Source organism: Callithrix jacchus, chromosome 15 (genome assembly GCF_049354715.1).
Source record: "Callithrix jacchus isolate 240 chromosome 15, calJac240_pri, whole genome shotgun sequence".
Taxonomy (NCBI): domain Eukaryota; kingdom Metazoa; phylum Chordata; class Mammalia; order Primates; family Cebidae; genus Callithrix; species Callithrix jacchus.
The window spans coordinates 102,827,001-102,852,863 of record NC_133516.1 but is presented as its reverse complement, the minus strand read 5'-3'; the positions used below and the strand labels follow the sequence as shown (position 1 = coordinate 102,852,863).

At 40.0% G+C, this 25,863-nt stretch overlaps 1 protein-coding gene across 1 annotated transcript in view; it reads right to left on the bottom strand.

Moving 5' to 3' along the window:
- CD96 (CD96 molecule) overlaps window positions 1–25,863 on the bottom strand; it is a 90,778-nt gene that overhangs the window by 5,734 nt on the left and 59,181 nt on the right. The window contains 4 exon segments of the mRNA XM_078352416.1: window positions 2,354–2,443; window positions 3,209–3,273; window positions 18,050–18,122; window positions 18,623–18,691. Coding sequence (XP_078208542.1) covers window positions 2,354–2,443; window positions 3,209–3,273; window positions 18,050–18,122; window positions 18,623–18,691 — 297 coding nt within the window.

Sequence of the window (25,863 nt, the reverse complement as noted above, 5' to 3'; positions counted from 1 at the left end):
CGTGCTGTTTTGATAATTATGGCTTTATAGTATAGTTTGAAATCAGATATGTGTTACCTCCAGATTTGTTCTTTTTGCTTAGTCTTGCCTTGGGTATGTGTGCTCTTTTTTTGTTCCATATGAATTTTAGAATTGATTTTTTCTAATTTTGCAAAATATGATGGTGGTATTCTATTGGGGATTACATTGAATTTGTAGATTGCTTTTGGCAGTATGGTCATTTTTACAGTATTAATTCTACCCATCCGTGAGCATGGGATATGTTTCCATTTGTTTGTGTCATCTATGAGTTCTCTCAGCAGTGTTTTGTAGTTTCCTTTTAGAGTTCTTTTGACGTTAGGTATATTCCTAAGTATTTTATTTTATTTTATTGCAGCTGTAAAAGGGGTTCGTTTTTGATTTCATTCTCTGCTTGGTCAAACGTATCATCAGCAAACAGGGACAGTTTAACTCCCTGTTTACCAATTTGGTTTTGTCATATTACCAGGATTGGTTTTCTGTTTTCTTCCAATTTGGGCAGGCTCTGTCAGAGGGAAGGTTTAGGGCTGGAAGCTGTTGTTCAGATTCTTTTGTCTCACTGGGTGTTACCTTGATGTAGACTCTACCCCTTTTCCTATGGACGTGGCTTCCTGTGAGCCACACTGCAGTGATTGTTGTCTCTCCTCTGGGTCTAGCCACCCACTGAGTCTGCCTGGCTCCAGGCTGGTACTGGAAGTTGTCTGCACAGAGTCCTGTGATGTGAACCATCTATGGGTCTCTCAGCTGTGGATACCAGTGTCTGTTCTGGTGGAAGTGGCAGAGGGTGCAACGGACTCCATGAGGGTCCTTACCTTGGTTTAATGCTTTATTTTTGTTCTGGTTGGTCTCCTGCCAGGAGGTGGAGCTTTCCAGAAAGCATCAGCTGTAGTAGTCTGGAGAGGGACTGGTGGTGGGTGGTGCCCTAGAACTCCAAGATTCCTTGCCTTTTGTCTTTCACTACCAAGTTGGATAGGGAAGGATCATCAGGTGACGGCAGGGCTAGGCATGTCTGAGCTGACTCTTCCTGGGCGGGTCTTGCTGTAGCTGCTGTGGGGGGTAGGAATGAGATTCCCAGGTCACTGGGGTTGTGAACCTAGGAGAATTATGGCTGCCTTTGTTGATTATGCAGGTTGTCAGGAAAGTGGGGAAAGCCAGCAGTCACAGGCCTCAACCAGCTCCCACGCAAACCGAAGGGCCAGTCTCACTCCCACCATGCCCCCTAGCCAACAGCTCCGAGTCTGTTTCCAGGCAAAGGGCAAGATGGGCGTTGTTTGAGGCTATCTACCTCTCAGAGTGTTTGGGGTGTCTTCTGGGTGCTGCAGGAGCAGTCTGCTTCCTTCAGAGGGTCTGTGGGTCCTCTCAAGATTGCTGGTTTGTTCTTGCATTTGATCTGGAGCTGAAATTCACAATGCAAGCCTCCACATGCTGCTCTGTCTAGAGTTGTAAGCTAGTCCTGCCTCCCATCTGCAATGATTCCTTACTTCTACCAAACAAAAGGTTTTAAAGAGGTCTTACATTAATGCCTACAATTTTCTTTCTAATCAAATGTAGAAAATGAGAACCCTGCCTTCATGATGGAATTAGAAAAGCAGAACTCCACTCTTGACCCATCTCTAAACTAGACAGCTGTTTAAGCCGCCAATATCTTAAATCTCGGTAGTGCCTCAGTTTGCAGATGTACTGCCGTGACGTGCAGGATTATGCCCCAGTGATCAGAAGACTGTGTGACCTTCGAGACAAAGTGAGCTCAGTACCTAGGTGTGGTGCTCACGAGTCCAATGAACACCCCTGAAGTCGATTATGCCTGTGAACTCAGAATCATGACCTTCATTAGGAGGGTCCTAACTTTACTGAATCTTTTGCTCTCTTATGTTATAAAAGAAGGGATTACATTTTGCAAGAGAAAATTATCTTAGTTGAATTAAAGGAGCACTCTTTGTCCCAGCGATTTCCTTCTCAGACTTCTCAACTTTCCTTCTCAGGTTTTCATGGACTTGAAATATTTTTTTGCTACTTTTCACCTGAATAATTCTCATTTATTTTTCTCAGATTTTAATTTAAGTATCACATCCTCAGAGAGTCCTCTCCTATCGTCCAATTAAAATCAGGACTTCCTGTTTGACAACACCTTATCATGGTACTTATCTAAAACAAATTTAGTTGTATGATTATTTAGTTACAATACATGACCTCTAATAGAGTATAATCTTCAAAAAGCCAGCATTTTCGCTGCATATCCAACAACTGTCATAGCGCCTGGCAAATGGTAGATACTTGGTAAGTATTTGTTGGTGAATAAAACATAAAATTCCCCCACATATGACAAATGGCTTACCAGTGATATGGATGTGATTAGTTTTCGTAGATCCATTGGCAGTTGTGGGGACTTCGGAAAATGCTCTGGCTGAGCTGGTAAAGACCTTGTCTAGAGATATAAAGGGGCTATCTGGGCAAGACAGCTCAACTTGATCAAGTGGTATAAAATCATGACTGGGTATCATGTGCTATTTGAAAGAGCTCGATTTAAATTGTCTAAGTATCCCTTAAATGTTCTGTGTAAAGTTTATTAAGAACCAATTTACAGCAAGGCTGGGATGCTGAGATTTGTCTAACAATTGCCAAAGGCATACAATTTCCTATTGGTTGAAAAAAAAAAAAAAAGAAGCTCCACACTTTCAAACAACAAGATGATGTCTGCTAAGGTACTCTGTGAGAAATTTAAATGGTACAGAAAAAGGCCAGAATTGGGGGTCATGGAAGGGTGAGGCCCTATCCCTATTCTTTTGGTATGAGAGGTTCCGCTGATCAAAATATGCATTTCTCCCAATGCCAATGTGTTTGATAAGGTTACTAAAAATTCCTTTCCAACATTAGACTAGACAAACCCATGTTGACTAATTACTTTGTTTTCCAATGAAAAAAATTGAAATGCATTTTTCATAGATATAACTGGTAAGAAAAATGCTATTATGCAGATTTTTTGAAATAAAATGTATAAAAATCTAAGGCTTGGTGTCCAAATATCTTCTTTGAATGTCTGGGAAGAATTTTGGTTCCATTCCTTGCAATTTTCACCATCAAGATGTACTTTTACGTATCTACCTGAGGCTGAGTTCTTGTTTTTACACCTTGTACCCAAACAAAGCTGACCACTACCTTCAATGTCCCTGAATCTTCCCCAGCTACTCACCATGAAGTGTTGAGCCTGCACCTGAGGGAGATGAACTGTGTGTTTCATGGGGTATCCGCGAAACAAGGAAGAAGATACCAGAAGAGTTAACCTGTATAAGACTATAAGACTAGTTATCCTGTTAGCTCTTCTTGACTGCTAATTGAATATAATAATTATAAAAAGGATATTAATGAATACTTAAAGCAAAATCATTAAACTGTTCCGTAGCATACACTAGAAAGTGGGAGTTGAAGGGATTCTTGGGGTTCAGATGTCTATGATAAGAAAAGTTGTAATTACGGCCACTTAGAAGCAGGAAGAGATACGGAGAGAAACCACTAGGAGATGTTCTTTTAGCCAGAGAGTGTGTCACACTCATTCCATAGATGAGCCACAAAAAAAGAAAAAAAAGTGGAAGAGAATGAAAGTCCAGGTGTGTTATGGTGGCCTTTAGTCAAGAAGAGCTGTCAGTAGGACTTTGAAGACCTTGCTAGAACATGCATAAGGGAAGAAAGACTTTGTGCTTGTGGGTCAGCTCACATTCTTGCTGAACCGTGAAAACCAAACGTGTCGGCAGTGAATTATCAGACCCCTGTGGTCACAGGCCTCATCAGCAGCTGAGTGAGTCCTTTTGAAGCATTTAGAAGCAGATCTTTCCCTTGAGTGGATGGCAGCAAACTCAGGCAGCACATATGGCTTTTGAAATAGATCTAACAACTCGTTTTGTTTATTGCCCCATATCTGGCAGGAAGGATTCACTCCTTGGCAGGCACCACATATCTGTATCTGCTAAAAGGCCTGCAGTGTAATGTAAAGCAAAATAACTATAGTAGTACCTGGTTGTGATCAGTACAAAGATATTACGGCCATTCACTATAAATATTAGCATACATGCTGTTCCCAGCGAAAAGCTTTCTTGTGTGTCAAGACCAAATCAAATGAGCAAAACTAAAACAAAACAAACCATATTCTTAGCCCTCTCTATTCTTTGTTTCTTCTTAGGTACCAACAGGAGTTGCAGCTGCTGACAAAGGTGTGTGATCAGGCCCTCCAGAAGAGGTGAGTCCATTCTTTACGGCTTGATTAGAGGACAGTTTGTCATAGCTATTTCCATATGGGGTCACCTCACAAGTAAGAGTGGTTTCATACACAACCTTTTTGCAATCTGAGTTCAGGGAGATGTTCTTATTTTCAGTATAATTCTCTGATCCTGCATATGTGATCTTTATTTATTTTTGTCTAGACAGAATACCAAGGCCTATAGATGATGATGGACTAAGCATTTTTTTTTTAATTTTTTTATTTTTTTAAAGAAGGGAAAAAAAAGAAAAAGAGGGAAAAAGGAATATTACTTCATTCCTAAAATAGGTTTCAATAATGGCCGATCAATATTTTGAGTGTTTAAAGTGGTTAATGCATATTTTATGTGTTTAAAATGGAGACCTCTATTGTGTTTATTTGTTCTGGCTCTGAGTTCAAGTCCTGGATATCGTTATCAATTTGTTGTCTCATTGAATCTAAATCTCATTATGTGTCTTATGTATCTGGGTGTTAAGATCTCTTACTGTTGCATTAATCCTTTTACCCTTGCATCCTTGTAGCTTTGAAATCTATTTTATTAAATGTGAGAATTGCAACTCCTGCTTTTTATTTATTTATTTTTGCTCTTCATTTGGTTGGTGAGTTTTTTTTTTTTCCATCCCCTTGTTTTGAGTCTTTGTATATCTTTAGATATATCATTAGATTTTGTGGATAATATATATTTTGTGTGTTTAAAATGGAGAGCTCTATTGAGTTTATTTGTTCTGGATCTTAGTTCCAGTCCCGGATATCGTTATCAATTTTCTGTCTCGTTGAATCTAAATCTCATTATGGGTCTTATGTATCTGGGTGTTAAGATCTCTTATTATTACATTAATCCTTTTACCCTTGTATCCTTGTAGCTTTGAAATCTATTTTGTCAAATGTGAAAATTGCAACTCCTGCTTTTTATTTATTTATTTTTGCTCTCCATTTGGTTGGTACATTTTTTTTTCCAACCCTTTATTTTGAGTCTATGTATATCTTTGGATATACCGTTAGATTTTGTCTGTATCTTTTAATTGGGAGATTTGGTCAATTTAAATTTAGGGTTGCTGCCATTTGATATTAACTGGCTATTTTGTCCTTTCGTTTATAAAAATTCTTCTTTATGTTAATGCTCTTTACTTTTTGGTGTATTTTTAGAAAGGGTCATACTGGTTGTTCCTTTCTGTGTATAATGCTTCTTTTAGAAGTTCTTGTAGAGCAGGCCTGGTGGTAATAAAATCTCTGAGTACTTGCTTGTTCCTGAAAGATTTTATTTTTCCTTCAAATGTAAAGCTTAAATTGGCAGGATATGATATTCTGGGCTGAAGGACTAAGCATTTTTTAATGATTATGTCATTAGCCAGAATTTGATTTCCAAAGAAAAATAACTAATTGAAAAACAACTGGTACCGGGCCTAGCTTTAGGTAAAATTATAAAGAAGGCAGTTTGTTCTGAATAACCTTGTATTTTTTTTGCTCAGTATGGTATAGTGTCTTCTTTAATTTCTTACTTTCTAACCTTGATGCCTTTATTTGTATCTCATCAAAATATGTTTGCAAGAAGAAATGAGATAAATTAATTTATGCTAAAGTCTAAATGGCTGAATGAGTGCTTTCCATTTAAGGAAAATGGGCATTTAAAAATATTTCCCATTTCATGTTTATTATCAGTGAATCAGTATAGAACATTTTGTAATGGTTAGTGATGTGTGGACATTAATAGTTTTCACCAAGTGTGCAGAGCCAGGCTTTTCTGATCAATATTGATTTTCCCCAAGCAAAATAACTTAACATAACATAATTTTAGGAGATGGCGATACCATCAGCATGATTACAAATTACAAACATTCCAACACTTAAAAGTATGCAATTTTCTGTTTGTAATTTCATAAAACTTCTTTCTGGACTGCTACTAATATTCCCAATCTTAAAAGACTCCTAAAAATAATGCCTGATAAAATTAAAAAACATAAACCATTTTGGAAAAGTAGGGAGTCATTTTTCTAATTTTTACTTCGAGGTTTGTTTGTTTTTGTTTTAATCTGTTAACAACATGTAGTGGGAAGTATGGTGAGAGAGGTGAAGGAAACCGAGTTTCCTGTTGATGGATTCCACATGTCTGAGAATACTTAAATATTTGAAGGTAAACTTTCAGGACCAGAATTATGTTATAAGAAATAGTCTTTCAGCAAGATGAAGAGATGAGCAATTCCGGTCTCACCTGCTCCCGCAGGAGGGAACATCCTCAAGAATGCTTGTCTACTGAATCCTCTGTAAGACAGAGTTGGCTACTTCTAGTGATCATCTTTTGATGAAACAATGCTTTCCTGAATGCTTTTCCACTCTATCATTTAGAGATCTAATTTTCAGGATGTGAAAATCTGGCTATTCTCTATGCCCTTTTAAAACCTTGGGAGTCTCAGCACCATTATGTTGCTACTGTCTTTTAATTGACTGAAGTGTTCTGTGTACTTCAAGGCAACATGATGTCCATTAGCCGCATGAGTCAATTCTTTAAATCCTTTGAGTACACATTTTCACAAATCCACAAGTGAACACTACTTTGACATTTGAATGATAAACACCAGCTTGACCGATAAACTTCTCTACAGCGCCAATATCTGCTGAAAATACGAACATGGATACTGTGTTATTGAAACTTCTCAAGTAAATTATTACATCAGATTCTTCCACAGTTTCTTTAAATTTCGCTTTTGGAAAAGCTCCTTCAACAAAGACACTATGTTGGATGGCATACTCTTCTACCATAAACGGGTACTTCTCTTAAAGGTAACAGGTGTAACTGCAATAATAAAATGCTTTTCTTTTAGTTACTTCTTTGACATTCACCTGGGACAAGTTTATAGTCGTCAATCATATTATAACACATTATGCCTCTTTTCCCTTCGTTGGAAAATCTACTTAGTGTCATAGCAAAGTCCATTATTATCTGAAGTTTGGCATCTTCCTTTAATAAAACCTCAGGTAATTTGTTATCTTTGCAGGGTTCTTGATGCAAACTGAACTTTTCTAGAGTTCTTGCATAATTTGTACATGCACAGCAGACTTTTGATGAGTCATTCCTTAGCTATCTAATATTCCTAAGGAATTCTGAGTTCTTCCGTTTTCCATTTTGTTCTCGGACAACGGTACAGGTGACAAACAATATCCAGATACACGAGGCCTGTCCATGGGAATCTTGATGATTTTGATTTTTTGTCTCATCTTCCTTTTCAAGGTGAATATGTATTAGGCCAGCACCACCTCTGCCACCCGGATGCACACACTGGTGCGAGCTTCTGTGACCACTTTTGCCATGTCCACCTGGTTCACAAATGCAGCTCTCATGCTCTTGCTGACAGTGATAACACTCACAAGCTTTGCAAGTGTGGAGCTTGTGCCTTAACCATGCGGAAAACCATGAAGCCCCAGAAACTGGTGCAGGCCTGACTTCATTTCACTTCACGGATGTTGCCTTTTTTTTTTTTTTTTTTTTTTTTTTACAAATTGAAGGTTTGTGGCAACGCTTTGTCAAGCAAGTCTGTAGGTGCCACTTTTCCAACAGCATGTGCTCAACTCACGTCTTTGTGCCACATTTTGGTAATTCTTCAAATATTTCAAACTTTCATATTATTGTTATATCTATTATGGTGATCTGTGATCAGGGATCTTAGATATTACCATTGAAATAGTTTTAGAGCACACAAACTGCACTCCTAGGAGATTGAGAACTTGATTGATAAATGCCGTGTGTGTTCTGACTGCTTCACTTACTGGTGGTTTCCCCATCTCTCCTCCTCTCTTTAGGCCTCTTCTTTTTTTATCTGAGATACAACAATATTGAAATTAGGCCAATTAATAATCCTAAAACAGCCTCTGAGAGTTCAAAGGAAAGGAAGAGAAGCATATTTCTCACTTTAAATCAAATGCTGGAAATAATTAAGTTTACTGAGGAAAGTATGTCAAAAGCTGAGACAGGCTCAAAGCTAGGCCTTTTGGGTCAAATGATTAGCTAAGTTGTGACTGCAAGGGAAAAGTTCTTGAAGGCAACTAAAAGTGCCACCTCAGTGAACATATGGATGGTAACACTGCTGACATGGAGAAGATTTGAGAACATGTGGTGTTGAGTTATTTTGTTCCTGCATTAGTTTGCTGAAGATAACAGCTTTCAGCTCCATCCATGTCCCTGCAAAGGACGTTATCTCATTCCTTTTTATGACTGTATAGTATTCCACAGTGTATACGTATTCCTTTTTCTTTATCCGGTTGATTATTGATGGGCATTTAGGTTGATTCCACATCCTTGCTATTGTGAGTAGTGCTGCGATGAACATATCCGTGCATGCGTCTTAATAATAGTGATTTATATTCCTTTGGCTCTACACTCGGTAATGGGATTGCTGGTTCAAATGATATTTCTGCCTCTAGGTCTTTGAGGAATCACCACACTGTCTTCTACAATGGTTGAACTAATTTACACTTCCACCAACAGTGTAAAAGCATTCTTTTTTCTCCACGAGCTCACTAGCATCTGTTGTTTTTTTACCTTTTTAGTAATAGCCATTCTGACTGGTGTGAGATGGTATCTCATTGTGGTTTCGATATGCATTTCTTTAATGATCAGTGATGTTGAATTTTTTTTTCATATTTCTGCCACATGTATGTCTTCTTTTGAGAATTGTCTGTTCATGTCCTTTGTCCACTTTTTAATGGGGTTGTTTTTTGCTTGTAAATTAAAGTTATTTATAGATGCTGGCTATTACACCTTTTTCAGATGGATAGATGGCAAAAATTTTGTCCCATTCTGTGGGCTGTCTGTTTACTCTGTTGATAGTTTCTTTTGCTGTGCTAAGCTTTTTAGTTTAATAGATTCCATTTATCAATGTCTGCTTTTGTTGCAATAGCTTTGGCATCTTCATCTTGAAATCTTTGCTTGTCCTATATCCTGAATGGTATAGCCTAGGTTTTCTTCTACGGTTTCTATGGTTTTAGTTTTTAATGTTTAAATCTTTAATCCATCTTGAGTTGATTTTTTTTTATATGGTATAAGGAAGGGATCCAGTTTCAATTTTCTGCATATGGCTAGCCATTTCTCCCAGCAAAATTTATTAAATAGGGAATCCTTTTCCCATTGCTTGTTTTGTAAGGTTTGTCAAAGATCAGATAGTTGTAGGTGTGTGGTCTTATTTCTGGATTCTCTATTCTGTTTCATTTGTCTATGTGTCTTTTCTTGTACCAGTACCATGCTGTTTTGGTTACTGTAGCCCTGCAGTATAGTCTGAAGTCAGGTAGCATGGTGCCTCCTTTGTTCTTTTTATTTAGGGTTGCCTTGGCTATTGAGGCTCTTTTTTTGGTTCCATATGAATTTTAAAAGTTTTTTTTTTCCAATTCTGTGAAGAATATCAATGGTAGTTTAATGGGAATAGCATTGAATCCATAAATAACTTTGTGTTATGGGCATTGTCATGTTATTGAGTCTTCCTATCCATGTGCATGGAATGTTTTTCCATTTGTGTAATATTGATTTCTTTGAGAAGGCTTGTAGTTCTCCTCGTAGAGGTTCTTCACTTCCCTTGTTAGCTGTATTCCCAGGTATTTTATTTTTGTGTGTGGCAATTGTGAATGGGAGTTCATTTGTAATTTGGCTCTCAGCTTTCCTGTAGTTGGTGTATAGGATTGCTGGCAATTTTTACATACAGAATACATCCATTTTATATTCTGAGCCTTTTCTGAAGTTGCTTATCAGTTTAAGATTTTGGGCGGAGACAATGAGATTTCCTAGACATAGAATCATGTTATCTGTGAAGAAAGATAGTTTGACTTCCTTTATTCCTATTTGAATATACTTTATTTCTTTCTCTTGCCTGCCTGCCCTGGCCAGAGCTTCCGATACTATGTTGAAGAGGAATGCTGAGAGAGAGCATTCCTCTTCAACATAGTATTGGAACCGCCTTGTCTTGTGGCAGTTTTCAAGGGGAATGCTTCCAGCTTTTACCCATTCAGTATGATATTGGCCTGTGGGTTTGTCATATATGGTTCTTATTATTTTGAGGTATGTTCCTTCAATTCTTAGTTTATTGAGAGTTTTTAACATGAAGGGATGTTACATTTTAATGAATTTTTTCTGCTTTTTTGAGATAACATGTGGTTTCTGTCTTTAGTTCTGTTTATGCGATGAATCACATTTATTAATTAGTGGAGGTAGAACCAGGCTTGCATCCTGGGAATGAAGCCAACTTGATCATGATGGATAAGCTTTTTATGTGCTGCTGGGTTTGGTTTGCTAATATTTTGTTGAGGATTTTTGCATCGATGTTTATCAAGGATATTGGTCTGAAGTTTTCTTTTTTTGTTGTATCCCTGCCAGATTTTGGATGAGGATGATGCTGACTTCGTGGAACAAGTTAGGAAGAGTTTCCTTCTTTTCAGTTTTTTAGAATGGTTTCAGTAGGAATAGTACCAGTTCTTCTTTGTTCCTCTGGTAGCATTCAGCTGTGAATCCATATAATCCTGAACTTTTTTAGTTGGTAGGTTATTATGTACTGCCTCAATTTCAGAACTTGTTATTGGTCTATTCAGGAATTCAGTTTCTGATTGTCTTGGGAGGGTGTATGTGTCTAGGAATTTATCCATTTCTTGTAGATTTTTTAGTTTATTTGCAGAGAGGTGTTTATAGCATTCTCTAATGATTGTGTGTATTTCTGTGGGGTCGGTGGTAATATTCCTTTTATCATTTCCAATAGTGTTTATTTGATTCTTCTCTCTTTTCTTCTTTATTAGTCTAGCTAGTAGTAAATCTATTTTATTAATCTTTTTCAGAAAACTAGCTCCTAGATTGGCTGATTTATTGAAAGTTTTTTTTTGTATGTCTCCATCTTGTTCATTTCAGCTCTGCTCTTGGTTATTTCTCGTCTTCTGCTAGCCTTGGGGTTTGCTACTGGTTCTCTAGTTCTTTTAGTTGTAATGCTATTTTTTTAACTTGAGCTCTTTGTAGCTTTTTGATGTGAGCATTTAGTACTATCAGTTTCCTTCTTAGAACTGCTTTAGCTGTGTCCTAGAGATTCTGGTACGTTGTATTGTTGTTCTCATAAGTTTCAAAGAACTTCTTGATTTCTGCTTTAATTTCTTTATTAATCCAAAAGTCATTCGGGAACAGGCTGTTTGATTTTTATGTAGTTATGGTTTTGAGTGAATTTCTTAATCTTGAGTTCTCATTTGATTGTGCTGTGGTCTGAGAGACTTTATCATTATTTCAGTTCTTTTGCATTTGCTGAATTGTGTTTTATTTCTGGTTATGTGATCAATTTTAGAGGAAGTACCATGAGGTGATGAGAAGAATGTATATATTCTGTTGTTTTGGGGTAGAGAGTTCTGTAGATATCTATAAGGTCCACTAGATCTAGAGCTGAGTTCAAGTCCTGAAGGTCTCTGTTGATGTTTTTCTTGATGATCTGCCTAATGTTGTCACTGGGGTGTTAAAGTCTCCTACTATTACTGTGTGAGAGTTTAAGTCTCTTTAAGGACTTGCTTTATGAATCTGAGTGCTCCTGTGTTGGGTGCATATATATTTAGTTTAGTTAGGTCTTCTTGATGAATTGAGCCATTTACCATTATGTAATGCTCTTTTTTTGTATTTTCTTTTCTTTTTTTTTTAGGAAGGGAAGAAGGCAGGAAGGGAGGGAAGGAGGAAGGGAGGGAGAAAGGAAAGGATGAAGGAAGGAAGCAAGGGAGGGAGGGAGGGAGGGAGGGAGGGAAGGGAAGGAAGGAATTTAAGCAATGAGAGAGACATTGCCGACCTGGATCTAGAGGTTTACAAGTTGATTTCTTTTTTTGAGAGAAGGAAAAATAAATGAGTAAAGGAGAGAAAGAAAGAGGAAGAGAGAGAGGGAGGGTGAACGGAAATATTGCTTTATTCTGAAAAATAAAAAAGGGTATTAATAATGGCCAATCAATGTTTCATTTAAACCTGTGAGTAGGTGTGATGTGGTATTGACAAGAACGTATATTTTATGTATTTGAAGTGGAGAGCTCTATAAATATTTATTAAGTCTACTTGTTCCGGATCTGAGTTCAAGTCCTTGATATCCTTATTAATTTTCTGTCTCATTGAATCTAAGTCTCTATGTATCTGGGTGTTAGGATCATTAGCTCTTGTTGTTGCATTGATCCTTTTACCACTATATCTTTGTTGCTTTAAAATCTATTTTATCCGATGTGAGAATTGCAACTCCTGCTTTTTATTTATTTATTTATTTATTTTTGCTCTCCATTTGGTTGGTAAATCTTTCTCCACCCCTTTGTTTTGAGTCTTTGTGTATCCTTGCATGTGAAACAGGTCTGGATGTAACATGCCGTTGTGTTTTGGCTGTGTCTTTTGATTGGGCGCTTTAGTTGATTTAAATTTAGGGTTACTGCCATTTGATGTTAACTGGCTGTTTGATCCATTCGTTGATGTAAATTCTTCTTTATGTTGATGCCCTTTACTTTTTGGTATATTTTTAGAAAGGCTAATACTGGTTGTTTCTTTCTGTGTGTAATGCCTCTTTCAGAAGCTCTTGTAAAGCAGGCCTGGTGGTAATAAAATCTCTGAGTACTTGCTTGTTCATAAAAGATTTTATTTTTCCTTCAGTTGTGAAGCTTAGTTTGGCTGGATATAAAATTCTGGGCTGAAGGTTCTGTTCTTTGAGGATGTTGAATATTGGCCCCCACTCTCTTCTGGCTTGTAGAGTTTCTGCTGAGAGATCTGCTGTAAGTCTGATAGGCTTGCCTTTGTGGGTAACCTGACCTTTCTCTCTGGCTGCCCTTAGTATTTTCTCCTTCATTTCTTATCTTTGTTTAAAGTATGTTTTGTCAGAGACTAAGATTGTAACCTTTGCTTTCTTCTGTTTTCCATTTGTTTGGTAAATTTTTCTCCATCCATTTATTTTAAGCCTGTGTGTCTTTGCAAGTGAGATGGGTCTCTTGAAGACAGCATACTGATGGGTCTTGGTTCTTTATCCAGCTTGCCTTTCTGTGTCTTTTAATTGGGACATTTAGCCCATTTATATTTAAGATTAGTATTGTTATATGTGGATTTGATCCTGTAATCATGACGCTAGCTGGTTATATTTCATACTTGTTTATATGGTTGCTTCACAATGTCACTGGTCTGTGTACTTCAGTGTGTTTTTGTAGTGGCTGGTAATGGTCTTTCCTTTCCATTTTTAGTGCGTCCTTCAGGACCTCTTGTAAAGCAGTTCCGGTGGTAATGAATTCTCTCAACATTTGTGTGTCTGAGAAGGATCTTATTTCTCCTTCATATATAAAGCTTAGTTTGGCCAGAGATGAAATTCTGAGTTGAAAATTCTTTTCTTTATGAATGTTGAATATAGAGTCCCAGTCTCTGATAGCTTGCTGAGATGTCCACTGTTGTCTGATGAGCTTCGCCTTTGTGGGTGACTGGGCTGTTCTCTCTGGCTGCCCTTACCATTTTTTTCTTTCATTTTGGCCTTGGAGAATCTGATGATTATGTGTCTTGGGGATGTTCTTCTCATGGAGTATCTTACTGGGTTCTCTGTATTTCTTGAATTTGAATGTTGGCTTGTCTTGCTAGGTTGGTGAAGTTCTCCAGGATGATATTCTGAAGTATGTTTTTCAAATTTGTTTCATTCTCATCTCTTTCAGGTACCCCAATCAGTCATAGATTCAGTCTCTTTACATAATCCCATATTTCTCAGAGGTTTTGTTCATTTCTTTTCGTTCTTTTTTTCTGTTTTAGTCTGCCTGTCTTATTTTAGAAAGACAGTCTTCAGCTCTGAGATTCTTGGTTCCACTTGGTCTATTCTGCTATTAAAGGTTGTGATTGCATTGTGAAGTTTTTGCAGTGTGTTTTTCAGCTCTATCAGGTCAGTTATGTTCCTTTCAATACTACTGTTTTGGCTGTCAACTCCTGCATTGTTTTATCATGATTTTTGGCTTCTTTGCATTGGGTTACAACGTGCCTCTTTAGCTCAGTGAAGTTCATTTTTATCCAGGTTCTGATGTCTACTTCTGTTACATTAGTGATCTCCACCTCAGCTCAGGTCTGAACCATTGCTGGGGAGATGTTGTGGTCATTTGGAGGAATGGGAGCACTCCTTTTTTTTTTTTTTTTTAAACAGTGTTTTAAAGTTTTTTTTTTTTTAATGCTAATTCTTTCTCATTTTTGTGGGCTTACCTACCCATATTTGAGTGCTCATCTTTGGATGGGTTTTTTGTGTGTGTTTGTTGTTGCTTTGTGTTCTGTATTTTGTTTCTTTGTTTTTCTTTGAACAGTCTGAGCAGTCTTCTGTCGGGCTGCTGCGGTTTGCTATGGGTCTGCCCCAGACCCTAGTCACATTGGTTTTTCCAGTACCTGCAGGTATCGTCAATGAAGGTTGTGACAGAGCAAATATGGCTGACTGCCCCTTCCTCTGAAAGCTCTGTCCCAGCGGGGTACTGACCTGTTGCTGGCCTGAGTGTGCCTGTAGGAGGTGGCTGGAGATTCCAGTTGAATGATCTCACCCAGCAAGAGGAATGGAATCGGGGACCTGCTTGAAGATGCAGTCTGGCTGCATTTTGGTAGAGCGGTGGTGCTGTGTTGGGGATCCCTCAGCCCCCAGTTGATTTGGGCTTTTCAGTTCCAAAGCCTGGACCAGCTGAGATGCCCAAAAAGCAATTGTCTGCCGCACCCACTGGGCACTCTGACATAGGAAGAAACTCTATTGGCCATAGAGCATGGGTGGGCTGGCCGGAGGCCCTGGGTGGAAGGACCCACCCAGTGAGGAGGAATGGATCTGGGTCTATTTAAAGAAGCAGTCTGGTCATGCCTCAACAAAGCAGCTGTGCTGGGGAACTGCCTCTGCTCTATTCAGCTAGGAGTCTTCAATGCCTGCAGGCTGGAGGGGCTGAGTCATCCAAACAACCAAGGTGGTGGCCTTGTGGGACACCCTCCCACAAGACAGTGTCCCAGGGAGACTCCAGAGTTCTGTCTGTAGATGCATCTGGGTGGGTGTGGCTGGAGGCCCTGACTCCGAGGTCCCCCACAGTGAGGAGCAATGGATCAGGGTTATGACTATTGTTTTGACTGGCTTCATAGTATCTCACTGAGTTATCTCTTCATATTCACATTTTCTTATAATCGAACATATTTTTCACCCTGTTAATTCCCTCTCACTCCTATTCATGTACACAGATTTTGGGTTACTATAAATAACACCATAAATGTTTTCTTCCTGTCTCATCCCTTATATCTCCATCAAAAGCAAATGCTATCCTGAATGTTTATATTTATTATCCACTTATACAGCTTACAATTTTATATCCTGTAGTATGTCTAAGGCATATGCTGTTTATTATACTTGCTTTAAAATCTCATTAGAAAATATTATGCCATAGGTTGTTATTTGGTATTTGCTTTTCAATTCAGCATGTTAAGATTATTTGTGCTGTTGTATATGGTTGCCATTCACTTATTTTTCATTGCTTTCTAATATATTTTATTAGTATACTACAATTTATCTGCCCTCCCGACTATACCCACTTAGAGTATTTAAAGTTTTTGCTATATGAACAGTGTTCCCTCCCAACATTTGTGTGCATATCTTCTGTATACATGTCCTAATTTTGGAGGGGTTTTTAATATCTAGGAATAGAACTGTTGGATTGTAGGTATGCACATGTTCAGATTTAAAACCCAATGCCAAAGGATGGTGGAAAGTGATGGTACCACCAGTAACATAAAATAAATTACATTGATAAGATGTTGGATGAACCCTATTCAACACTTGGCAATACAGGATTTCTTTCTTTTTGAGATGGAGTTTAGCTCTTGTTACCCAGGCTGGAGTGCAATGGCGCGATCTCAGCTCACCGCAACCTCCGCCTCCTGGGTTCAGGCAATTCTCCTGCCTCAGCCTCCCGAGTAGCTGGGACTACAGGCACGCGCCACCATGCCCAGCTAATTTTTTTTGTATTTTTAGTAGAGACGGGGTTTCACCGTGTTGACCAGGATGGTCTTGATCTCTTGACCTCGTGATCCACCCGCCTCGGCCTCCCAAAGTGCTGGGATTACAGGCGTGAGCCATCGTGCCTGGCCCGCAATACAGGATTTCTTAATTTTTATGAATTGATTACATGTAAAATGATTTTCTAATTCTAGTCTTCATTTATGTTTCCCGATTTCCAGAGAGACTAAAACTTTAGATGTTTCTGGCCGCGTGTTTTTCATGTTTTGTGATGTGACTTTTTGTTCATTTTCTATTACTTTTTGTCATATTTGTTATTATGTAGGCATTCTTTGCAATCTTTTGATATAAAATTTTAATCAATTATATATTCCTGATTCATTTTAAATTATATTTGTGGCAAGTGTCTTCTGCAGATTATAGCTTGTCTTTTGTTTTTCTTTTTTAAAGAAGTCTTTTGATGAACATAAGTTTCTTGATTTTATTCTAATTTTTACATCTTTTTTATGGTTAGGGCTTAATGTCTCTTTGTTAAGCCCTTCCCTACTCCAAAACAGGAAGAAATCCACATTTTATTACATGTTTTAATGTTTTGCTTTTGATGTAAAGATCTTAAACTATATAGAGTTTATTTTTGTGTAATGTGCATGGCAGTGGTACATTTTAATTTTTTTCTTATCAATAATCACTATTTCTAGGTTCCTTTCCTGAACAGTCTCCTCTTTTCACAGTAATCTGCCATGCCATTTCGATAGACACTTAAGTTCCGTTTATTTTCAGATGTCTTTCTATGCTCCCCCTTCTGAATACTGTCTTTTCAGTTCTTGTATTTGGGTACTGGGTTCACAGGTGTCTATTACATTATTAACATATTTATTAAAAGAAATATGTTAAATTACAGAGGGTCATGCATTGACCAATCATGAAAGTGTCTCATGAATTAAATATTATGATTGATTCAAATCTGTGAGCCTGAGCTCCATCAAAGGGATAAAATAAATAAATGATGCTACGAAGATCAGTCCTGTTCATGTTCTTTTTCTGTCTTTCTTGCCTAATGACAAGTTCCCAGAAATGAGGGAGCAAGTGGATATAAAATACTTTTAAAGGTTTTAACTGTGCAGCTTAGATGTTTTCCAAAGGGACATACACATTGCTGTTTGTGGCAGAGTCTAGCATTTGAATTCAGAGTTCTGCCCCGTGGCATCCATTGCCTCACGCCTTTTGTTCCCGGCTCCTTCCTTGCCACTTCCCCACCACGCTGATCGCTGTTTTATACCACTAAGAGGCAATATATTTCTTCTTCAACCCCTGTCCATACCTCCTAAAGCAGCACCCACAGACCCTACTGCTGGTTGACCAGATTAAAAATACAATGAAATGATTTCTGGCCTCACATGTGTCTCCCTCTTTTCATTTTTATTAGTGATGTGAATTTTCTAGCTGGTTTGCTCTGTTCCCAGCTCGCTCTTTCAGCTTCATTGCTTATATTATCACTCAGATGTCACCTTCCTCAGTAAGACCTTTCAAGACTACCCATTTAAAACGGCAGCCCTTCACTCTTGATTCCCACTGTCTCCCTCCTGTGCTTTTTGTTCATACAACTTATCACCAGCTGTCTGCCTCCCCTTCATCAGAATTTGGAGCTTAGATGGTTTTTGTCCACGGGTGTATTGTCAGCATCTACAACGATACTTTAAACACGATAGACGCTTTGTGAACATTTTGTGAATATTATTACAAACAAAGCGCATGGATGTTGTTCAGTATGTGTGTCAGATGAGTGACTGAGGTTCAGAGGACTCAAGGGACCCACGATCATACTTAACATTTTTTGGCATCTGTCCCACTGGAGGTCTGGGGGTAGCTGAAGCCTCGGGTTGTCACAATGGAAGTGCTGGCTGAAAGACAAAATTATTTTCAGAATACAGCTTTTTTAGAAAGCTGTAATTTAACTTTGCTTTGATGCACAGAAATTTTAATCTATGTGACTTTTGGGAAATCTGAAATTGAAAATGTGCTTCCCTTTGCAGGAACCGTAGCTGGCATATTAAGCAAACGCTCTGTAGTTTATATTTAATGCCAGCTTGTCGCTGATCTGTGTTCTTTTTCTGTTCTTGTCACTGACTCAGATCACTGAGACTATTGTGAAGACTACTTTAATATTGCCTTAAATCCCGTGACAAATTAAAGGTACAATATTATAACAAGTCACCAACCCTTATTTTTTAAGAGTATAGAAATTATTATATTAATATGTAGTCACTGTAGAGTAACTGAAAACCAAGATATTAACATCAAATGAAAATACAGCTGGTTGCTGCAACGTCAGCCTTGTAGAAGCAGTAGCAAAACCTGTGCTGTCTCTTCCCAATCATGAGGAAAACCTTGCCGAACTCACAGTGAGGAGCGCTGTTTGGCTTCGAGGCTCTCGCATCTCCAAGAGTCACTGAAGATGTAGCCGGATATCCTATTTTGAAGACAAAATTCCAAATTATTATATGTATTTACATTCATATGTTTACCCGTGCCTGGAATATTAGGGGTAGAAAGAATCTTAGTGAATAGCCTCATTTTGTAAATGATGAGACAGAATCTAAAAAGAATATGCTTGCGGTTAAATAACCAACATCCAATATCATTTCTTTGCTATTAACCCAGTTCTCCTAATTCCGAATGCATTACATTCACACTTGCAAAATATATTATTTTAGTGTCTACCGTGTGTCAGACTCTATTCTGCACGCTGGGGTTACAGCAATAAACAGTGAAGACAGGGTCCCGGCTCTCATGAGACTTACCTTATAGTGAATTTTCACAAATACTCTTGTGAAAATTGTATCTTCACATACTAAATGTGGTTTCGTGTTTACTTCAGTTGTTAGTTTGCAAAGTCATTTCCCCATCTTTATACTCCATAATCGTACATTCTCTTCCTTCCCCCTTACTCCCCCCAAATGAAAGAATGATTCATATTCATTCATAGCTCTATATTTTACAGCTACTATATAAAGCAAGGTAGATTAAAGAAGAAAAATATCCAACCACAGTTCACTGAAATCATGTTTATATCTCTTGGAAGGAAAAATTTTAAATACATTTTGCATATATTTCTCCTTTGTTCCAAAATGTGTTCACAGTGGTTTACATCAATGTGCAGTATAAGAAGATAAAGGCAAAAAGGGAAAATACGAACGAGGAAAACATAGTAGAAAAAATATGTTGAGTCCTGCTGAAACCTAAATGGGGAGAGTGCACAAAGAGCATTTTGTGATGTCCTCTGCTTTTAGTAATGTGCGCCCCACATTGGGTCCAACCTTTCTGGTAGCAGATGCTAAGAAATAAAGAGTTCAGATTATGTGATTGATGGATATAATAAGACAAAGCAGCATTATTATTAATACAGTTATTAAAAGAGTTATTCTTCAGAAAAGAGTGCTGTATAATGTGTAAAGTATCCTGTAAAATGTCTTCACAGTATGATAGCCTGTATGTTCATGCATCCTCAAGCTTTAGTTAGGAGTGAATGGCACCAGCTTTCCTGGTACCTCGAGTCTGTGAAAGGGCATGCCTTAAATCGGGAACATGGGCAATCAAATAAACAAGTTGACATTGTGGATTATGCATTTATAAACCAGAGCTTCACATCCAGAGGTAATCAATGATAATCGTTTTATTTATTTATTTATTTATTTTTTGCAATGAAGCCCATCAGTGAACTACAAAGAGATTCTTACTACACTGTGACTTCGTGATTAAAAGAGTCATACATATAAAATACTTAGAAGTGTGCCTGGAATACAGTAAATGCTAAAAAGTATATATACGAAGCCATAAAACAGATAACTTGCAGTTTAGTTCAGATGTTGGTAATAAAAGCATATTCTAACTATAGGCCACTTGAATCTCCTGAGGAGTTCCACAATTGTCCCAGTTTCCCTGGTCTTGATGGAAGAAAGTTGATCTAAGGTAACTAATCCCTGCTTCCTCAGCCTGGCCCAAGTTCAAGAACTACATTCCAAAGTGTTGTACCAGAAAAGGCTAATTGTCAGAAGTGAAGAGTGTGATAGTAGGCTGGGGGCATTAGCTTTATGGTAGGGTAGTAACTTCTCTGCCATCCCGCTGAGCCATCAGTACCAGATTCTTGTGCAGTAATTGTAACTTCTAGCCTACTGCCTCCCAGCATTCACCAAAGGCTGGGTGAATAAAAACAAGTGCACAGGATTGCTTACCTAAAGGATATGTGATGCTTTTGTAGATTGCTCTGAACTGGTATTGGAACCACATTCCTAGTCACTGTGGAATTGCTTTTAGTACTGAGGATTTTCCCATTATCTGACACTAGATGGCAGTCTAATAGTTGGGACATGGGGAGGGGTCGCCCTTGTTCACTTGCGGCGATCAAGTTCCTGGGACTGTGCTCCACTACGCCCTCTAGAGGAGGGCCCGGTCTGCCTCTGCATTAAGTGCAGCTGTGTTTCCGGATGATAGTCTTACGATACAATTTTACTAATCTATGGGTCACCAAGTGATTTATAATTTTATTTCGCTCATTGAGAAGACGTTGCTTTTGTTCTCTCTAAAGCAATTCCTTCAGTTACCTCGTTTCAAAATTCTGTATTGTTATGTAATTTTAAAGTTACTTCATGTTCCTTTTGGGATAAGACAAGGTAAAAATATATAGAAAAAGATTAATTAGCTATAAGTAATTTGAACACTGCGTGAGATGCTGAGATATGATAAGTTCTTCCTAATGAATAAAGATGGTTTTCTCCACCTTCGTTCCCTCCCTTCTCTTTCTCATGCTGAGAATTAACCTCCGAAAGTATTTGCTGAGAGACTTAGTAAGTAAATTCAAAAGCATTGTTTTTAAAAGTGGTGCTATGATAACAATAGTTATAATGAGAATGTTAAAAAAGATCTAGGAAATAAACGTCAAAGAACTTCATATTTATTTGTAAACTACATGACCACTCCCTAGAAATCTCAGCCTAATAAGCAACGGCTAGCAGCCTTTACAAAGGTGTTATCTGCAAGCAACGGACACTTTTCTGTGCCAGCCTGGTTGTCCACACTGGGTGCGGGCACTGATCAGGACACGTGATTTAATTCTGGCAGGAAATCACAGGAATCCTGATGAAGTGTAACTTGATTGGCAATTTCATTTACATTAAAATGACTAATTAAGTGTTCTCTTCTGGAGGTCAGAAAATAATGTGACATAAATCGTTTCTCAAAGTTCACTGCAGGAGAAGAACTCATTCATTTGATTCTACCTGTTATGTTATTTTGGGACCTTGTTGGGAGAGAAACATGCCTCAGGGATGTATGCTGCCTTAATCCTTGTGTGACTGTATCTCTGCCCTGACTTAGACATCCACGTTGCTTTGCCCTCCTCACATTCAGGGCTGTGGAGTACACTGCGGGCTGAATACATGTCCAGGGTGGGGAACAAAAGGATCAGTGATACTTAGTCTCTTAGGGAGCACCAAGCTGGAGCTTGGTCTCCAGCTGAATTTTCCTTAGGGTTTGACCTGAGGGTCTGAATCTGCTTGCACAGATTAGTGAGAGATTGATCCCTTTACTGTGGGACCTCACTTATTATGTAGAAGCCAGAGTTAAAGCCATTTAGAGAACTATGTAGTTCCTAGATGAATTAAATCTACCCCTGTCTCTCCCACTTTATACCATGGTTCAAAGTTAAGGCCCCTTCACATTCCATGATCTGATCTCTGACAATCTTCACACAGTCCTTTCTTTCTACTCCCTGCAGACATTCTTTTATTTGTTCAACCAACATTTGGGAGTGTCTATATTTCAGGCATTGTGCTTGGCACTGGGAATACTGCTCTCCTGGAGTTTAAGTCCATGGAGGAGATGCACATCAACCAGAGGATCACATAAGCCAATTCAAATACCAGAATATATTAAAGGGGGGATGGCACAGTCAGAGTCTCAGGAAAGTTTTCCCAAGGAATTTAGTGGGAGATTGTGGCCAGTGGACGGAGGGTAGGAGCCTTCGGGCAGAGGGCATAGCCAGTACAAAGGCCCCGTGCGCGGTCTCACATGCCATGGATTAGTGATAGTCATGTCTGGCACTTGTCCATTCCATTGCTGGGCTTTTACAAGTCCTCAGGAGTGTTTGTTCTGTGTGCCGAGTTGAACTGGATGTGAGAACTAGCTGGGGTGTGACCTGCCGCAGGGCACCTCTGAGACATCAGCAGCAACAGGAGAATAGTGATCAAACTGTGGCACGCAGGTGCAGAAACGCTGCTTATTTCTTAGGAGTTTTGTTTTGTTTTTAAGAATCCCTTCGTAGAACCTGACGTGGAGGTCCTGTAACTATATAAGAACATGTCTGACTGTCTCTTGATATCATGTACAGCGTTTTAAAAATTTTATTTGTATTTCTTGTAGCCGTGTTTTTGAAGGATTTATATCGATCACATATTTCTGGGTGTGGGACAGCCTGCTTTGTGCCTTTTGTTTTAAGGCTCAATTTATACTTCATAACGTAGCAAAATCTCTTCAGTATTCGATAGTGTTTTCTATTACTGTGTAGGCAAGTAATATGCCAAACTCAGTGACAGGGAGTTGATGGCTTTGTTTGCTGACTGTTTATTTCTTCTTCAGTGTGAATGTTTATTATTGTCAAACATTGCAAGTATCCAAGAGATACACTATAATGACCCATATTTCCAGGAAATATGAAATTTAGAGGTAAACACTACTTCACACAAAATGTTTTGTTTATACTAGTTCAGAAATGGCCATGAGGAGGTTTGAAACCTTCTTGGCCCATTTCTATTTTAACTCTTTCTTTTTTTTTTTGAGACGGAGTTTCTCTCTTGTTACCCAGGCTGGAGTGCAATGGCGCGATCTCGGCTCACCGCAACCTCCGCCTCCTGGGTTCAGGCAATTCTCCTGCCTCAGCCTCCCGAGTAGCTGGGATTACAGGCACACGCCACCATGCCCAGCTAATTTTTTTGTATTTTCAGTAGAGACGGGGTTTCACCATGTTGACCAGGATGGTCTCCATCTTTTGACCTCGTGATCCACCCACCTCGGCCTCCCAAAGTGCTGGGATTACAGGCGTGAGCCACTGCGCCCGGCCTATTTTAACTCTTTTTAAAAATTTTCTCATGAAAATAAAAAGCCCGACGCTATGCTATCACTTGAAATTCAGTTAAGTTAGAGGACAGCTTCAGTCAGTGCTGAGCTGAGTGGGCAGCCAGAAACATGTTCCGAAAAAGCTGCTTCTGGTCGTCTCCACGTGACATCATTAAGCAGAACAGAATCTTCCAACCTGCACTCTAGCCAGCCTTCCTGGTGACCTCACTGCTAGAGAAGGGAAAGGTAAAGGAAGGCTAGAAGATCTGTGGTTGCTTAACTTTTGGGAAATACTAATATATTTTCCAAACAACGTAGATTTTAAAGATAATTTAATATGGACCTACTATATGCCAAATAAAAGAGGCAAGTGAGCAGCTGCAAAGTAGCTGAAGAGGAGGATAAAGGAGAAACTGGTAACTTAAAAACAGAGAAATAGTGATTTGGTCATTGTTTCCTCTTTCAAGGAATTAAAAATTACAAATAACGGTCTTGATTTATGTTGAGATGGGTTTTGCTTACTGGGCTCTTAATCATGGCATTCCTTCTCAGACTGGACAGTGTGAGTCTCAGCTTCATTGCTGATTTTTATGCACTTTCACATTTGATTCTCAAAATAATCACATGAACTAGATACTGTTACTCTCATTTGTTAAGACAAGGAAACTACTGTAGAGGTGAAATTGTCATGGGATCCTTGGGGTGTTGCTTTGCCAGCCAGAAATTCTGTGGCCCGCGGTGCCTTCTGCCTGAGTATTGCTCACTTCTGCTGGGCTCATTCCACCCAGTTGGCCCACCGGGCTGTGCTTGGTCTGTGCTACCAGCCTGGATCCCACACCTGTCAAACAAGGGAGAGCCACGTGCAGAGCAGCAAGGAGTGTGTGAACTAGTGAGCGTGGGATCTGGCCACTGTGCACAGCCAGGCATACTGGCTGCTGTGTCAGGGTCGGAAACTCCAGGCACCAGCATGGGTGCTGGCTCTGTGTGAGGCTGCTGCTGGACTAGATGTCCTGCAGGCGGCTTCTGCTGCAGGCACTGGTATGTGGACAAAGGGAACACTGTGGCACCTGAAAGCCTGGAGATGCCAAGAACTGTATTGCCCCAAACAGGGTGTTACAGCCCTGGCCCAGGAGGCCCTTAGGTCTGGGCTCCCTGAAAGGGTACAGGTCTTCTCTCCTTCCCATTGCTTGCAATGTGGTGAGCAGGTGGGAGGTGTGATTCAGCCCTGCTGTGTTACAGCTCTTTCAGTCCCGCCATTCAGTAGGTCCCAAGTTCTTCTCTTGCATCCAAGAAGAATGAGGTGTGCAGACAACTGGAGGGTGAGCAAGGTGAAGAGGAGTTTCACTGAGCAACAGAACAGCTGTCAGGAGACCTGAAGTGGGTGGTTCCCTTCCACAGGCAGGCTGCCCCAGCGAGTGTCCAGCTCTCAGGAGACCTGAAGTGGGTGGTTCCCTTCCACAGGCAGGCTGCCCCAGCGAGTGTCCAGCTCTCAGGAGACCTGAAGTGGGTAGTTCCTTTCCACAGGCAGGCTGCCCCAGCGAGTGTCCAGCTCTCAGTGGAGAGGAGACCTGTAGTGGGTAGTTCCTTTCCAGAGGCAGGCTGCCCCAGCGAGTGTCCAGCTCTCAGTGGAGAGGAGACCTGTAGTGGGTAGTTCCTTTCCAGAGGCAGGCTGCCCCAGCGAGTGTCCAGCTCTCAGTGGAGAGGAGACCCGTAGTGGGTAGTTCCTTTCCACAGGCAGGCTGCCCCAGCGAGTGTCCAGCTCTCAGTGGAGAGGAGACCTGTAGTGGGTAGCTCCTTTCTCTAGACAAGTCCTCTGGACGAGGAGACCCATGGTGGGTGGCTCCCTTCCATAGCTGGTTGTCCTGACTTCTCTCTGAGTCTGGCTGAGTCCTTGTTTTTTCATGGGCTCAGAAGGGAGAAGGCACATGGTGATTGGTTCATGGCAGGCCCTGGGGCGGGGGACCTGGAAAAAGCACTATCTGATTGGCCCAATGGTCATCAATGAAGTTCTCACTCCAGCCATGACCTTCACCTGGAACTGGCAGCCTGGCTCCCTAGCTTCAGGCTATCCCTGGCCCAAAGGTGAGGTTTTACTGGGGACCTATGCCTGTCCTGCAGCCAGCTGCCCTCAGCTGAACCCCAGCCACTGCCTCCCTCCTGTGCTTGTTGGTGCCCAAAGTCCAGAGGCAGCAAGGTGGGGGATTGGTGTGTCAGTACTGCCCTAAGCATGCACACACCTGGCCGGATTATGACAATGCCTGGGTTCAGCCACAACTTTGCTTGAAAATTGGAGCAGGTGCCAGGAGTGGGGAGAGTCCAGGGAGTTGGGGACAGGCCCTTCTGAGCCTGCAGGAGTGGGGGTGTTCCCAGGCTTCTGAGAGCACAGGGATGCCTGGGTCCAGAGTCAAAGCTGGGTGGTGGCAGCTTCCCTGAGTCTGGGGCTCCTGCCCCACCAAGTCAGTATGGGGCAGGCTCCCGCCTGTTCCCAGCCTCCGTGAGCTCCAAAGTCCCAGCTATGCCTCCCCCACTGCA